An 18084-nucleotide genomic window follows, 5' to 3' on the forward strand; every position below is an offset into this window, starting at 1 on the left:
GTTTAACGGAAGTTACTCTATGGATTACAGTATTTAGAATATTGGGCATGATCGCGGACATTATTTGACGTACATTGTGGAAAGTGTTTGACATAACTTCAAAACAAATTCCCACAAGGCAACAGTGTTCTAACTGGATTTGGTGCCATGCGAATTGCCAAAAAACTGGAAAAACTTTGAAGATCAAAAAATTAGTGCTCTTGAGGCCAGGCAACTCCCCAGATTTAAACCCAATTAAAAATCTTTAGATAATAGTCAAAAACGACTCAAAAATGAATGTACCATAAAAAATTAACTCATTAAACCAATAATATTGGTTTGGTTTCATGAAGAATAAAAAAAAAATGTGTAGTGCACTTGTGTGTGAATTGATGCCAAATCATGATGTGAAGTGATTAAGATTAAAGGACATATTTATTACTAGATATTCACAAATTGTAGAGGTATGATGTTTTTTTAAAATAAAGTTACTTTTCATTAAATAACATCTGTGCTTAAATGTCATATCAAATTAGCACTATTTTTCTTTACTATTCTAAAAAAATCACATCTTTTCAAAACTTGTAAAATATTATACTACACTAATAAACTGTTAGAAAATAATATTAGAAAATAATATAATGAGTCATTAAAATTTGATAATGAGAATAGATTCAGAGAATATGTTGAATTAACATTTAACATTCAATTCATAATTTATTTAGTATAATGCACATAGAATGTTTGTTTTTATTATACTTTTTAACTTCAACATGTATCTTTTCTTGTTGATTATTTCTCCTTTGAGTATGTTCACAGTCCCACTGGAAAATCAGAGGGAACTGTTAACCCCTCTACTTCTTTTGCCATCTTTAAGCAGTTAATTCTGACCAACAACTGTGGCACTGTGCCACGCCTGTACAGGCTGCATCATAATGCCTAATGCTGCATCATAATGTTATCTGGGATAAGCAGGCCAAAATCTCTGGTCGCATTTGAACATCATGAATTCTGCAGTACTCTTTCTTCTGCAATAGTCGCACACTATGGAGGGTCTCAATGCCCACTTGCACAGGTATGCTTTAAAGCAACCATGACCCAACAGGAATTAGTTTAACTCACACCCAGTTCCCCAGGCTGGCAGTCCAGCCATTTCTAGAAGTTCAGGATCAGTTTGTAGGTCGATATTTTTTCTTTTTTCTGTTTAGCCTCCAGAACCGCTGCAGTATTATTTCAGAGGATGATATGTATGAATTTAAATGAAGTGTAGTCTTGTACAGTCTCAGGTTGACTAAACCTGAGATGTGCAGTAAATTGAAACCCAACCACCTAAGAACGTTGGTATCCAAAATATGTCCATCTACTCTTCATCGACTGATCCCATCTCTCTTATCACCTACAAACAACTGATGCCTCTGTATCCACCTTACCTGCCCTCTATTCATCACCTCTATCTTCTGATTGAGGAGGTCTGGGGAGCAAGTACAACCACAGCACAGGTAGCATAGCCCATTGCGCTATATTACCTGTATAACAAATGGTATGGTGTGGTTTTTATCTATTCATATGCTGAGATACTTCACTGTAGGGAAAGGGTAGGAGACCGTGGTTCCAACCCTGAACAAAATCCTACCCGAGACCGCGACCAATTGAATCTTCTTGGGTGAAAGCTGAAAACCGATTTCCTACTAGCATGAGATAATCATATTTATCACTTCTTTCCCAGTATCCATCACCATCCATTCTGACTTAGCCATCACTCAACAGTGATGGCTGAATCTACTGATGAAATTGTGTACATTATGAAAATGCTTCAATAATAAACGGGAAAAGAAAAAGACAGCATGTAAGGTAAAAAATTTGTATGTATTTATTTATGTTTTTAGCTAGATTTTATTAATAAATTTTAATCAACAATTAGATACATATGACCAAATGTTGTGTTAACACAATACTAAAACAAAAAATGGGTAATACCTAGTTAACCGTTTGGTAACAGATTATAATAAAATGTCTGCTTATGATGGGTATACTGAGTATATTGTAACATACTTCAGATTATACGTTATTGTACAATTTTAGTTTCAGAAGTTTTTTATTGTATGGAGTTCTGAATAATAGTAATTTAATTCACTAATTTAGCTGATAGCTTGAGAAACAAAACTAGGTTAGATTAATGTAACATTTTCTTTTTACTGAAGTTTCTTAATTTTATAACAATTTGCATTAAATATTTTTGTTTGATTTTTAATCTTTTTCATACCAGTATGAAGCAAAACTAGTTTGCTCTCTCACAGTAATTTGACTGTATATTTAAAAATGTAATCAACAATAATAAAAATAAATTACAAATTTATAACAATAGTAATTTAGCTTTACTTAAAAAATCAATAATTTAATGATTTCAAAGTAATGTTAATTTTTACAAATTTATTCCAACTAAATAAATTTAGATAAATACAACAAACCTGCTAATGTTTTATTTATTTATTATTTTTAACTTAATTTTAATTATATGTTAAAATTTCATTTTACTTCTGTCCAATATTATCAACTAATGAGAACTCAAATACAATCCTAAATATCTTGAATTCTACAACCGACAAACAGTAATTTAAAAAAAAAATCAAAATTTTTTTTGAAATATAGCCATCTTTATTTGTTATAGTATAATAATAAAGAGAACTTTTTATTAAAAAAAAATATATGTATGTAGCACTAAAGGCTATTCATGATATTGTAACAATAGTTTTTGTTAAACAGGTTAATTTGTTAATTCAGGATTGTAACAATAGTTTTTGTCTTCTCCCCGAAATGTTTAATACAAATGGTGAAATAAAATTATAAATAAAATGAACACTATATAATTATACTAAATATTTTATGAAATTATTCATATTTTGTAATAAATTATGTTACGGAATATAAATAATTCATAATTTTATTTCACCTTTGATTTTAACCAAAAAAATTTACTAATGTAAAAATTACTAATGACAAATTGACATTTGTAATTGACTAATGTCAATTTACAAATATACATATAATTCCAGATATTGTGAAACATTATGGATTTTGTTATAATTTGTTGTTGCAGGGTTTTCTTTAATAGTTATTTTTATAAAAATTTAAATTCCTGTTATAAATTTCTTATATAAATTTTTAAACAAATTTGTATAGAAATTTTTTTAATTACAGATGGTTTGGAAATTAATTAATGTGCCAATATATATATGGCTTATAAAAATACAAGTTAGGTCAAACATTTTGCACTCAAATTTTTTTTTTTGAAAGTAAGTCTTGACATAATCTGGTGTATATTATATTTTATTGCTATTGCTCGCATTCAAGGGTTAACAATATTCATCACAATTTATTAACAACATAACAAAAAACATATTTTAAATAAACTATTGAGGAGGTAACTTTCAAAACATGTTTTGTCACAAAAAATAAAAAAGTGAGTTATTGGTATCACTGGTCCCTTCTTTATAATTCCTATAGCATGTAGTATATTGTTTGCTTCTAAAAAAAAATTAGTCCAACCTAAACAAGTAAACAAAACTAGAGTTTTGAACAAATAATGTTTTGTCCATGTTCTGTGTTTATTTCAAACAGTGTTCTGTCCACTTAGGAAGTGTTAGTGTTGGTGATTTTAGTAGTGGAAGTAGGAAGAGGAAAAGGAAAGGTACAGATGGATAAAAAAAGGAAGAAGAAACTGAGATATTCTCAACCCAGAAGGGTCTTAGTGTTTAACCCTTGTCTTCACAACACAAAAGAATCTTCTTCCGTTAGCTTTAGACATAGACATTTAAAAAACTTTGAAAAAAATTATTATAAAAAGTCAGATAAAACAAGGCAAGATAACATTATTGCTAACTTTTCAGGCAAACTAAGTAAAACGTCATAGGCCTAGGCCTGTTATCTAAAGCAAAAAACAAAAGCCAGGTAGTGAACATGCCTTTCAGTGTTACTTACTGTTTACATGCAGTAAATAATCAAAAGGTGTCTGTTTGCAAAAAGCTTTTTTTTTGTAACAGGACTTTGTTGAATAAGATTAGATAATATTATTCACAAAGTACACTCTGGACAGGCTGTAGAAGAAAGATGGGAAAGAGATGTAAAAGTTGTCAGACGGTAGCAAAAAAGGAAATTGTAAGGGACTTTATCAAGAACTTTGAGTAACTGAATCTCACTACAATAGAGTAAAGTCTAAACGAATATACGTGAGATCTGATTTCAGTATTAGGAAGTAACATGCATGTACAGTCAGCAGGGTAACGAAGAATTGCATGTAAAATGCAACATGTTTTGAAAGGTATTTGTTACTGAATTCAACATTGTTTTCAAATTCCCCTGCATCAGATACTAGCAGTTTGTTAAAAGAAAAGATTAAAAATGCTGTTTCGAGTTCCCAGGAAAGAATGCAGCTAATGGTAGAAAAAAAAGAGTACACTCACAAAGAGCCAAAACTTTTTACACACAAACACAAAAGATGATGTACCTTAATTCTACCGGTTACTATTTTGATTTACAGCAGATCCAACCAATGCCAAACTGTCCTAGTCAGGAAGCTTATTACGCCAGACAAATCAATTTTTATAACTTATGTATCACAAATCTGGCTACAAAACCCTAAATTTTTACCGAGGGACAGAGGAGCAAACTGGTAAAGGAAGTTTGAAGTTTCCTCAGCACATTTTGCCCACCTTAAAACTACTCATTTTCAAGGAAATAATGTTCTTCGTCTGTTCTGTGACAAGTGTATATCGCAAAACAAAAACAATATTGTTTTAAGAACTCTTATTCGTTTCCTCCAAACAACAGAGACTTCTATTTACAAAATCATTGTGTTTTACCAGTTTTTGGGCATAGTTTTTTGCCTGCGGATAGCGTGTTTAACAGAGCAGAGAAAATGTTAAGGAAAAACCTCATATCATGAGGGAGGAAGGAAGAGTGAATATTCTTCCTTCCTCATGATATGAGGTTAGCACTTGAATAACTTGGTAACACTTGAATAAATGTTATGGTAGCATCGACCAAATAATTAAAATTAAGATCTTAAGTGAAAATTGGCACTTGTTGAACACCAAAAGTCTTAATACTTCTTACAAAGAAATTGAAAGCATTAGTGATTTAAAATGCACTGTAATAAAAGCAAAGGAGAAGGGAGATGTTTTGGAAAATGAAAAGAAACCCAAAAAGAAGAAAAATACCAGTACCCTTAGAAACAATACTGAAGAAAAATCTATTATTGTTAAGGGTTTGATAAACAACAGATTTGAGTCAGACAATGAGAAGTTCATTTTATTAAGGAAAAAAGGTAATGTTAACCTTCAACGAGAACAATGAGCAACAGTTAGAATGGTAGAAAAGTGTTCATTATGACAATTTAACAGCTGAAAATGAAGCGGAAGAAGAGAAAACTTGTGACTGTTTGGAAAATGAACGAAGTGAAATGCACATTTAAAAACATTAAAAGTATTAGTTTTGTCAAATATTAGTATAAAACCTACTAGTTATTAAAATATAACAATGACAAATGACAATGACAATGAGAATGTAAAACCTTTTATTTTCAGAAACATGTCGATTATTATTTTTAGCAAATAAAACATGGCCATTTCAAACAAAGTACGTTTTGTCCATCCGGTCGCTTCAAAACGTGTTTTGTTCTAATTTAAATTGAAAATTATAAATTTGTAGAAAGAAAAATATCTCTGAGCCGTATTAAAATGTTGTTTTTGAGTAATTATAAGGTTTTGTAGGAATTTTTCTTCTTAAATAGGTAAGAGCATAATTGAAATATCAGTTTTTTGTTATTCCTGAAAAGTGGGATTACTGTGACAAAACACGTTCTGAAAATTACTTCCTAAATTACACACCAGTCTTAAAACAAAGTCCAACTTGATGATGAGTATGTGTTTTATAACAAAGAAAGTAAAATAAAATTAAAATAGTCTTTCTCATGAACATAATCCGTGAATGAGACATTTTAAGAAAATAAGTACTATGTACATTAGCAATTAAAATGTTTATTCTCTTCCAAAATAAGATAACAAAATTTATAATAAAGAAAAATTTAGATCCAAAATAAATATGTTATAGATTTTTTTTATGTTTCAGTTTTTATAAACATTTTTTGTTGACATTTTTTTTTAAACAAACATTTTCCATTTAAACAAACAACTTTTTATAAAACAGTTTTTACTGGACTTCAAGTTATATATAAAAGCAGAATTTGCTTAGTATTTTTTTTAATCACTGCTCAGTTCACTAACATGAAAGCACAACAATAAATTTTTGCAATAAAAAATCACATAAAAATCTATCATGTAGTTTTAAAATTAATCTGACACAGAAAGACAAATATTGCATTATTGAAATTAACTGAATTCTTGTATCTCATAAATTTATACTAATGAAATATATTATTTAATATAATAAAACATAAAACTATTCAGTTAATGAAATTAAACACTAATTCCAATTTCTGAAATTCTGTTATTACTTTTATTGCTCTTATTCTTCAGCCCTTACTTTTTAAAAATGTCTCATACTAATGATAATGAGGCATAAAAATAATAATTTTATTATTATGCTCTTTGCAGACAAAATGTTACGCTTTGAATAAAAATTCAGAACAAGATACAATATAATATTATGTATTAAAAATACTTCATACTATATTAACACACATACTTCTTAATATATAATTGTATGATTTAAAATATGTAATTGTATGATTAGTAAAAAATATTGATTTGAACAACAAAACCTTACATTAACACGTTCTCTGCTGAGATATACAGCAAGCAGTCTGTTTATGTTGGCCATCTGTTAAACTAAATCGAATAGGCTTTAGCTACTAACAAAGAAAGGCCACAAAGAGGACACATAATGGCAGTGGAGCAAGAGTTTTGATCGATGATGCTGGAAGGTGTCCCTTACAGAATTATTTAAATAAATTAAACTATAACATAATTATACATTTGCATCACTCTGATTTGCCAGCAAAACAAAGTAGTTATTAAGTAAATACCTAATTTACTAAATTACTTGTACGTAATAACTGTTTTGTTTTGTTGGCAAATCAAGAGTGATGCAAATGTATAATTATGTTATAGTTTAATTTGATTTAATTAAGTATCATTTTAAATTTAAATGTATTTCAGTTCTAGCAAGTTAACATATGAAGAGATGATAACTTGTAACTATACAAGTTGAAGTAAGCCTTAATTTTAGCCTTTGCTACTATTCATTAAACTGATGATAACCTAGACATTCAGTTTTATATCTTGCTCTTCTCTCTTCCATATCTTGATTGCTGGGTTCTTGTACTAGTGTTACAGAGCCTGATATCACATGTAGGAAGAGAATTAGCCGCTTCACTTGATCAAACGAGTGAAGCGGCTTCAACAGCACTTCTATTGAAGGTGTATAAGGACTGTCTAGGTCACCTTCAAGGTTAATCTAACAAGCCAAAAATTTTTTTTGGCTTGTTAGATTTTTGAATTGTTATTTAATACCTTTTCTAGAATGATGGTACATAAAGGAAGGTAACTTAACACCATTACTGGCAAAAAAGTAGAATTTTAAATGTATATAGGGTAAAAAATATAACTATTAAGATTGCAAATAATGAATGTAAAGTATATTATCTACTATAATAGCTAAGATAACTGGGCAGGTTTTCATTAAAATATTGATTTTACAAGTATTTAATATTTATTATTTACTTACTTTGCATGTGTTAACATAGCAATATTATTACATACCAAAAAATTACATAGTGTTATTATTATGTTTATACTGTAAATACTACATTTATGTTGACAACAAAATTTTTTTTCAGTGATTGTGTTAAAAAAAGTTTTTAATTCCTTTTCTCAAAGTAATCATATCAAAGATTATAGTAAATTAAAAAATGAAAATAAAGAATTGGACTTAAGAAGTAAAATATATAAAAATATATATGATAGTCATTTTTTAAAATTTGAATAATAAACTTTCTTTTTATTTCCATTTACATATAATCTTATGTAAAATACAGGGTTCATCTAAAAATGTTAATTATGAACCTGATGAGTCAATAATTTTCTGAAGACGTCCTTTCAAAACATTTTCAAAATGACTTCCATCCCAGTAACACTTTCCACACGTTTCACAAATATAGAATATATTAAAGCGATCTATGACTTCAGCAGGAATGTCTTCAACCTACAGAAAGAAAATACATATAATAACAATTGTAACAGAAATTAAATTGAAAATTTATCTTACAAAATATGAAAATTATAAAAATGTTACAAAATCTTAGACGTAGAATCAAACAATCTAAAAAAAATCCAATGACACATACAGATACTATTTGATCTTAGGGCTGAAAATTCCAAAATTCTACTTTCTGCTGTTTGACTACTGTAAATTGTGATTTTCAGGTTATTTCTTATCCAACTTCAATGAATTTCATGAAAGACCACATTAATTCAACAACATTACAAACAATTCATACATCAACAATGTACATTTTATATTACCCTTTTAACACATAAAATTGTCACAACCACAAAAGTGCAATAAATAATGTAAAAGGAAAAAATGTTAAGAATTTATTCTTTGGTAATAATCATTTTCACTTCTAACAAATATAAATTAAATTGTTTTCATGTTAATTGGATGAAAGGAATAAATTATGTGGCTTGAATGGTAAAAGCCTCAGATTAAAAAAGTTACTTTTTTTTTACTACTTGTATGTGAATTTATATGAAAAACATATTTCAGTTCCTTGGTGGGATATTACCCATGAATTAGCCATAACCTTTTTAAAATGAGCTCTAGTGCACCTCTGCTGTAAGCTGTAAAAAATGTTTTTGATAAAAAAGAGAAGATATCAATAGAAAAGGGTACATTAATCTGTTCCTTTGCAATACATGCCCTAGTCTTTGTAATAACTGTGATGAATAGAGATCATTATAGGTAAAAGTGGCAATAGTCTGACTTGCATTTGAGAGGAAAAGTGTTCAAGATAAAGACAACTTTTGATCGTGAACAAAGCAAAAGTGTCACTTTTAGGGCTCTTTTCAATGTGTTCTGTATGTGTACATCAAAGAAAATTCAGCTCATCAAAGAAGTAATCACTTTAACATTTTTTCTTAGTAAACCTAATTATTCTTGAGAATGGATATAACATTTTCAATACTACTGCTGTTTCATGGCAGGTAGCCTACCGCTCAAGTCCCTCAAAAGCAAAAAAATGAATCCCAACTAAAAGTAAAAATGCACAATGTAAACAAGATAAATTATTTTTTTAAATTTACTATTTAAGTAAATAACATTTTACATCAATACTAAAAAACAAATCATACAATTGTCACTTATTTATACGAGGGGCTTTTTCAATAATTAATGAGATAAATTGATTAGAAAAAAACAATTTTTTCAATGACAATGAAACTTACACTACTTTTCAACCTAGTATCCAGCAACATTTAGATACTCATCCAACCATTCTGTGAGCTTTCTAATTTTCACAGTGTAAGTATTTACCTTGCTGTTTGAATTATTTGTGTACCGCTTTTATCACCGCTTTGATGTTGACCTTCTTGTCACGTAAAAAGTCTTTGAGTGGGCTGAACAAATAAAAATCGGATATGGCAATACCTCCCAACGCAACTTCTTGAGCGCTTCTCCCATTCTCTGAGCGATGTGGGCCTCCAACATCACACGCCTTGCATGTTGTCATGCGACAATCACACCTTTTGAGAAAGTGCCCTGGCATTTTTGCCTTATCACAGATATCACTTTCTGTTGGAGCGTGTAAGAATAGTACTCACTGTTCACGATACATTGTTCTTCTAAATAGTCACTAAAAATTGGGCCTGGCGAGTCCCAGAAGGCCGTAACATCACTTCACTGGCTGATATGTGAGCTTTGAATTTTTTTTGATATGTGAATATGTTTTGATATGTTTCCACTCAAGACTTTGCCGTTTGGATTCGGGCTTGAAGTGGTGTATCCACATTTTACCAGAGGTTATTAAACGATCTAGAAAGGGAAATACCTTCTGCTTTAAACCGTTCTTTGAGCTCAGAACAAATGTGAATCCAGGTATCTTTATGGATTTCAGTCAACTGCCTTGGAATCCATCTCGAATATGTTTTTCAATAATTCAGCACGTCAAGAATAATTGAATGCACAGTTCCAACACTAACATTATACAAACAAGCAGTTTGGGAAATTCTGACTCTCCTGTCTTTGCAAATAAGGCCATTTATGCAATTTTGCAGCACAATAGTCAAAACATCAACTGGCCATCCAGAGCGATGGAGTCACATTTGTTCTTCTTCAAGAATTAAACTATTCCCCTACTTATACATGTTACTGTGGTTTAAACACTTTTCACCATACTGTTTCAACATTCTTGAGTAAACTTCCGCTGGTTTCACACCTTCTGAGAGCAAAAATCTTATTACTGAGTGTTGCTCTTCCAGCACACACGTTTTAAGCAGAGCTGACATACTGAAATCAACAGAAGAGGTTATGTTTAAATTAATTGTGATGGAAGAGCTAATTAAATGTGTTATTACTGAATGAACTATTTTTTCTCTACATCAATTATTGAATGTCCCTCGTACATGTATTTCAATATTGGGAAGTATAATATTTCAGTATTACAAAAGTGAATGATTAATGTATTAGATAACACCACAAAAATAATATTTTATGCTGTTAGTTTAAAACAAAAAAATGAAGAATTAATACCTTTATATGAACTCCATTAAGCGTTCCAAAATTATCAACTTGAATAGCATCACTGAATCGTGGATTATAATATGAAGGTTTATCAATAGAAGGTCCGGGAAAATCACCGTCTTCGATATCATCATCATCTTCGTCAGATAAAAATCTATTTTCCATATCTAATGTAGCATTATCAACATAATTTGAATGCTGTTGATAGTTTCGTCTAACAGGGAGATCACGGATATTTGCATTTGAGACAACCAATTCTTTAATAACAGTGGGTTCAACTTTAATGAAATTGTCTCCATTACACACCTGAAATAATTAAAAAAACCATATAAAAGTAAGACGATAAAAAAAAAAGGTTTTGCATCTGGCAGGATCACCATCCTGCCATACCAAATTCATACAGGAAACCTTCATACCAAAATTCACAATTTTTTATAAATAATATCGTGCAAACAAAGCTCATCCCACACATGGGGTACATTCCTGAGAGTATTATGAGGGAAAAGTTCATAAAAAAAATAGGTTTACAAGCACTATTTTAAAATCTTTATTACCTTTTCACCCCTACTCACGCTTTAAAAGTAAAATAATACAATACTAAAATTTTAGGATATATATTATACGGAAAAAATTAGTAGCTATTAATATGTTTTTTGATGTAAAAACAAGTGGGTCCCAGATATGTATATTCAGTAGTTTTCTAAGCTCAAAAAGCTTTCTTTTTTTGGTTAACCTTGTTAACTACCAATATATAAATAATGCTTAGCGAAACATTTTTTTAATTTACTTATGAGAAAATTGATGTAACATCAATAAAAAAACAAATATACACTTAAGAAATTTGAATTAGAATTAAAATACAACAGATATTAAACGAAACAAAAAAAGTTTCAGATCTAAGTTAATATGAACTTTTTGCTCCAAATTACACCTGCACATGCACTGCTCCACCACTCCTTGAATAATCGTATGTGGACGAACATATCTCTGAGTTAGATGTCGTGAAACTCCTTTTACAATAATAAGAATATTTTATGATGTAATTTGTAACAGGAAAGACTGGATTAAAAAGAACTTTACAACCAATCGTATACTAGTTATAAAAAAAATATAATATTTGTTTCAAATATTTTGAAGTTTAAAAAAGCATAAATATTAATTAAGTATTCACAAACGAAGATTAATTATAATTAATATTGTAGATTGGATAAGTTTATTTTTCAGATAAATTAAGAACATGTAAATGACCTATAGGATTTATCAGAACAAGGGAATAATACTTACAAACTTATTCAGTACAAATACATATTAAAAAGGTGGTAATTTTGTTGCTGAACTTTCCTGATATTTGCTAATATTTTATCTCTGTCAGTGATAAATCTGGAAATTCCTGCAGTTAATTTTTCTATGTAATGAAAAATAAATTAAAAAGAATTACAGGTGCTAGTTAAATTATTAAAATTATCAAATTTTTATAAATTCAAACATCTTTTATAGTATTTATTCGTTCTAAAGTAGTATTATAAAACTACATTTGGTTATATCTGTTATGACATTTTTCCATTTACACAATCCAATATTTTTTTATAAATATGAACAATAAAAAATTATAATGGAAAAAAAATGTTATAGTGTTTCACAATGGGAACTCCCAAATAATAATGACTTTAATGAGGCTCTTCATAATCAACATTTTTTCTATGAAGCCCAATAGCTATGTCCTCCATAATCATACACACTGGATCTATATTGTTATTGAACTTAAAATATTTCCAATAATATGCAACACAATTAGTGTTACATTTGGTTGTTTTTAAAAGTGATTTTAAAAGATTTCTGAAAAGATTAAAATCTGAAAATTTCACGAGAATAATATAATTAAATATCATTACTATTAATCTCAGTTAAATTGATATGTAGAAATATCAGAACTGGATGACTGAAATCAGATTTTAAAAATAATTTTTAGAAATATTGACAAAAGATGTTCATAACTACTGTAAATATTCTAAAATAAGTTACACTGAGTAAATCAATCCAGAAGTGATTAAAAAACAAATACAATAAAAAAAAATCTGAAACAAAAGAAAGTTAGTGGTGGAATAAAGTTTTTATCACAGATGTTTATCTGTGATAAAAGTTCTATTTCTTTCAAATGAAATTAGCATAGAGAATTGAAAAAACTATATTTCATTAATGTACGTGCTAAAATATTAAAAATAGATAAAATACACAGAAGCATTACTATAATTTTAAACAACTACAAAAATGTAACAAAATCTAAATATATATAAAATTCTGTAGAAAAAATAATTAGAAATTGATTACTGACATGATATACTATGTCATACTGTATATCCTTTAGTATTGATGTAGATCAATTAGCATAAACTAAACTACCATCTAAACCAAAAGTGATGATACTGTAAAACCTATGGGTTCTTGCAGTACAGTATGAAACAGGGATATGACAATGTTATATCTTGAATCAACTTCCTGGAAATAAAAACTGAATCGGTTATCCCAGTGTATTAAATAAGTATCTTATAATTAATTTTAGGAGGTTTTTACTTACCATACATCTACTAAAAATATCGCTTTCTTTAACAACCACATTAAAATAATCCAGCACCTCGATTAGTTGTTTTTCAGGCGTTTCAGAATCTACTCTAAAGCAATGTCCCAGAGGAACATTTTTATATAACTGTAACAAAATAATAAATTAATATCATAATTTAAAAATAAAAAAATATTTTTCAATCTCTATAAATTCTTCATTTTTATTATATTTTAAGAATTACTAATATCAAGTGTAATTGTTTTAAATAAACCGCTTGTGTTATTGTTTTTCATAAATACTTTGAACTATTTCAAATACTGCAGGTAGTCTACCGTTTTTAATATCTACTATAATTTTCTTTGGGATCAAATAACTTTTATTTAAGAGATATTCTACTTAACTGTAATATTTGTCGAATAATATGCCATCTTGGTTCAATACCTCAGTTAAGTTTAATTATTCTAAATATTTTATTATTCGCAGATTCATTCAAATAAATAAAAGTCTTTATTTCGTTTATAATGTAAATTATTTTTATTATAATCTTTGAACTTGTAATTCATATATATATAACATTATTGTATTAATTAATACATTCGTAATAAACACATGTTGAGTCTTTGAAGGGTGGTACAAGACTAACAACAGAGCATTGGACAAATTCATTTAATAAGAGTAAGAAAAAAGTAAACATTTTTATTTTTACAAATAAAAAAGGAGGAAATGAAACCAGAGTCTTAACAATTCTATTAACCCATATTCAATCATTCTACAACAAATTTGTTTTGGTATCTAGGAATTCCATATTTTCTTCTGCTTAAGAAGAATAACTTGATAATCAAGTTTTTTCTTAATTTGTTAAAACATTTTCCTGAGTAATAAAAGTAATTAATTTTGTACCCTCACCACAAGATATAGATTTCTTTTTATATAAATGTTAATTGAAATGTATTTACGTTCCGTGTCTTAAATAAAGTTTTTTATTAACTTTAATTTGCTTGATTATAAGAAATTTACAGAAAATTCAACAATTTTTAAATGCACATTAAAAAAAATATATATCTAAGAATCAGTAAATAAATGTCTTCTCATTTCCATTTATAGTTGGATATCAAAAGAGAAAGATATATAAAAATAATTATGTGATAAATTCACACAGTCACAACAGAATTTAAGAGACACTTCCAACACAATTCTCCTAAAAGGAGAACCTCTTGTCCACTTTTATAAGTGGAATCAATTTTATGGTTTTAATCATTAAGAAATGCCACTGCTGCATGCTGCTGTTTAACTTTAGTGACCTACAGATATTAGTTATTAAATGTGGCTTCAGCCACTGAATTAAACATTTTTCCCGAGCATACAACTTTGATTTTTAAGCTGCTACACAAAAGACATTCTAAGTGTACAGAAATATCAAATTGTAAGCCAATGCAGTTTATTTTTGTACTTCAAATATTTTACTAATTATTAGATTTAAAAAATATATATATATATATATACATATTTGTTATTTTTTATGTAAAACCTGTGACAATACCTTATTATATACACTTCCTTTGCTAAGAATAACACGACCATCTTGACGTGCCACTTTTAAACAATCATCATGGTTTGACATATGTGGCAATAGCATTGTGTCAATTCCACACATACGCAACTGTTTACCTAATCCTTCTAATCCACTTTGACAAACAACTCGAAGCCAACTAACAGGTACTGCATTTGGATTTGGCTTTGGTGGCATTTCCAGCCGTTCATTCTGTGAATAAGATATAAAAAGTATTAAATAAATAATTCACACAAAAAAAAAATTGCTATTATCTACAACTTCTTTTGTGGCTTTTAGAGCTACTGGTCTCAGATGCATCTGAGACCAAGATGCTCTAAAAGATATGAGACTATTATATATGAAGCGAACCACAACAATTAATATAAAGTTATATATATATATATATATATATATATTTTTTAAATCTAATAATTAGTAAAATATTTGAAGTATATATATATATATATATATATATATATATATATATATATATATATTTTTTTTACTGAAATTAATCTTATATGATTAATATTATTCCTCTGTACCGTTAAATTAATTAATTAATTTTTTTCCTGTTTAGCCTCTGGGAATCATCATCAGGTATTACTTCAGAGGATGATATGTATGAGTGTAAGTATAGTGTAGTCTTATACAGTCTCAGGTCGACCATTTCTGAGATGTGGTTAATTGAAACCCAACCACTGAAGAATACTGGTATCTCCGATCTAGTATTCAAATCTGTATAAAAGTAACTGCCTTTACTAGGATTTGAATGTTGGAACTCTCAACTTCAAAATCAGCTGATTTACAAAGATGCGTTCACCACCAGACCAACCCGGTGGGGTTGTTAAATTATAGTTTAATTCTATTAACTAAACCACCTAGTGGAGAATATAGTACATATCTTACCTTAATTTTCCATGAAAGTACTTTTGCACGTACTTTAAATGTACTTTGTTATTTTATTCAAAATTATGTTTTCTATTTTGAAATATTGAATGATATTATGAGTGTACATTTAAATTTTTCTGTCCAGAAATGATAAAATATTAAAAGAATATGTTTTAAGTAACAAATATAGAATTTAATATCAACTGAAGTAGAGGATAATCTAAAAACAGGTTACTGGAAATTAATATGGTAAGTCTAACTATTCTAATTAATTGTTTTTCATGGTTTATATTTCATATAACATATATAGATTTAGGAGAATAATGTATATATATATATATATATCACCTTCAACAGCATAATATGCTCTTGCATATAATTTGTTTCATAATTTCATTTATAGCAAATAAATATATATTTTTTTTGGGGAAATATTTTTATCCATTTCAAGAACTACTCATTTAGCAATGCAAATCATCATCACTAGCAGACTGGCTGTAATAAAAGGTAAAACAAAAACATCTTCAATCTAAAATCATATTATTTAAATATGTACTGAACTATAATAAAATAAAGTTCTCTTACGCTTCATCAAAATAAACTTCACTGCGGTGATCAGCTGTAATGAGTTTGGAGTGATAAGAATGCTTTTACTAATGAAAATGCATTATATAAAATACACTAATTGTAATCTTATCTCTGAACAAAAGAATAACAAACAGTTGCATCAATTATTTTACAAATATTCCAAATTATCAGTAATGGGAGTTAAAAATCTCCAGTTCTTTCTAAAGTCTTCACTATTATGTTGGTGCATTTATTAACATTTTTCTTCATTTACTTTAAAATACGTAAACAAAACATAAAGCGATAAAGTTACTACTATATTATTTATCAGAAAAAAACTTGCCTTTAAGAAACAACTTATTCTATTGTACACTTGATAGTTTAAATTTATTTGAAGAAAACCTACATGAATTACTACATATAAGTTCTATATGTTTTTTTCTTCTTTTTTCCAGTAGTGTAATTTCAGTTATCAATATTTGATAATTATATTTGAAAAATTAAAGTTTAATTTGTTGTTTTTTATTGGTATTTATTTAATGTTAAAAATTTTGATAAAATGCAAGGTTCAGGTAAAAAAAAATCCTTCCTACACTGAAAAGTGAAACAGCAACTTTTTTTTATAATGACTATCACATTGACACCAATAATCAGAAAAATAAAAATAAATAAATGCATAAATTGTACTACTAAGGTCTATAATTCAGTTCTTATATATATTTGAATACAATTTTCCTTATAATTTACCATCAAAATTATGAAACATTGAAAGCATACTACTGCGACAGAGGTAAAAACAGAGATACTTCTTCTTATGCATTAATTTGCCATAATTCATATAGTTTTCTTCAAATAAACTAAGATTCTCAACAATAATGAAAAAAAGAACAAGGTTTTAAAATAATATTATATTCAATTTTTTTTTCATTAAGTGGTGTTTATAAGATATTATTACTCTTCACAGGTAAAGTTTCTCTTTGGTGATGCAACATATAGTAATTGTCTCTCCTCTTCTTCAATTTATTTTTCAATGTGAGAATTTATAGATCTCTGCATTGTCCATTTCCTGAAATTACTTCACAGATGACATAATACTTCAACTTATGTAACTATATGGTTCTAATTTAATGTTTATTATATTATCCATTGTTAATTGCATTTCATAAGGTTTGTTATATATAGTCGACTTGAATTATTTTTCTAAATGAATATAGAAGCATTTAAAAATATATATATAGTTTTATTAATAACACAGTCATCAATTTATACGTAACCCTTAGGCTATGTAAAACAGTTTAAAATGATGTAAAAGATATTAAAAAAAAAAAATTACAAACAAAAAACAAACAGTGATAAAATAAAAATTATTTCAAATTCAAAAATTGTTCTGCAATTAAAAAAAATCTTTACAGTTTAAAAGAAACAAAATAAAAATATATATTTGTACTTTTGTTATTTGTTATGAATGAAAACAAAAAAAAAATGTATGGCATAATAAGAAATAATATGGATTGTTACTTTTTTTAAATAAATCCCTTTAAGTACGTACACTTTGTTTTGAAGGTTTAGTTTTAACTGGTTTCTTTCCACAGCTAACAATCACCTCAGTACAAATTTCATAAAATGGTATATTCTGCTTCAAACAACAATCCCTGAATACTCCATAAACTTCTAATAAACAGTATGCATCTAATGCTGTAACAAAAACGCAAGTGTTACAAAAAAATATATATATTTTATTTTCTATAGCAGTTTTATACAATTCTTTATGATAAATAAA

The 18084-nt window shown here is 27.9% G+C and overlaps 1 protein-coding gene across 3 annotated transcripts in view; it reads right to left on the minus strand.

The window, feature by feature from the left end:
• Positions 1-1826: 1826 nt before the first annotated feature.
• The window catches only part of LOC142329302 (exonuclease mut-7 homolog), a 69929-nt gene continuing 53671 nt past the window's right edge, over positions 1827-18084 (minus strand). For all 3 annotated transcript variants that reach the window (XM_075373761.1, XM_075373760.1, XM_075373762.1), the window contains 5 exons: positions 17854-17999; positions 14835-15056; positions 13310-13438; positions 10744-11040; positions 1827-8199 (listed from right to left, as the gene is read on the minus strand). In XM_075373761.1, coding sequence (XP_075229876.1) covers positions 8053-8199; positions 10744-11040; positions 13310-13438; positions 14835-15056; positions 17854-17999 — 941 coding nt within the window. In that variant the 3' untranslated portion in view covers positions 1827-8052. The remainder of the gene's footprint in view (positions 8200-10743; positions 11041-13309; positions 13439-14834; positions 15057-17853; positions 18000-18084) is intronic.

Source organism: Lycorma delicatula, chromosome 8 (assembly GCF_047948215.1).
Source record: "Lycorma delicatula isolate Av1 chromosome 8, ASM4794821v1, whole genome shotgun sequence".
Lineage (NCBI taxonomy): Eukaryota > Metazoa > Arthropoda > Insecta > Hemiptera > Fulgoridae > Lycorma > Lycorma delicatula.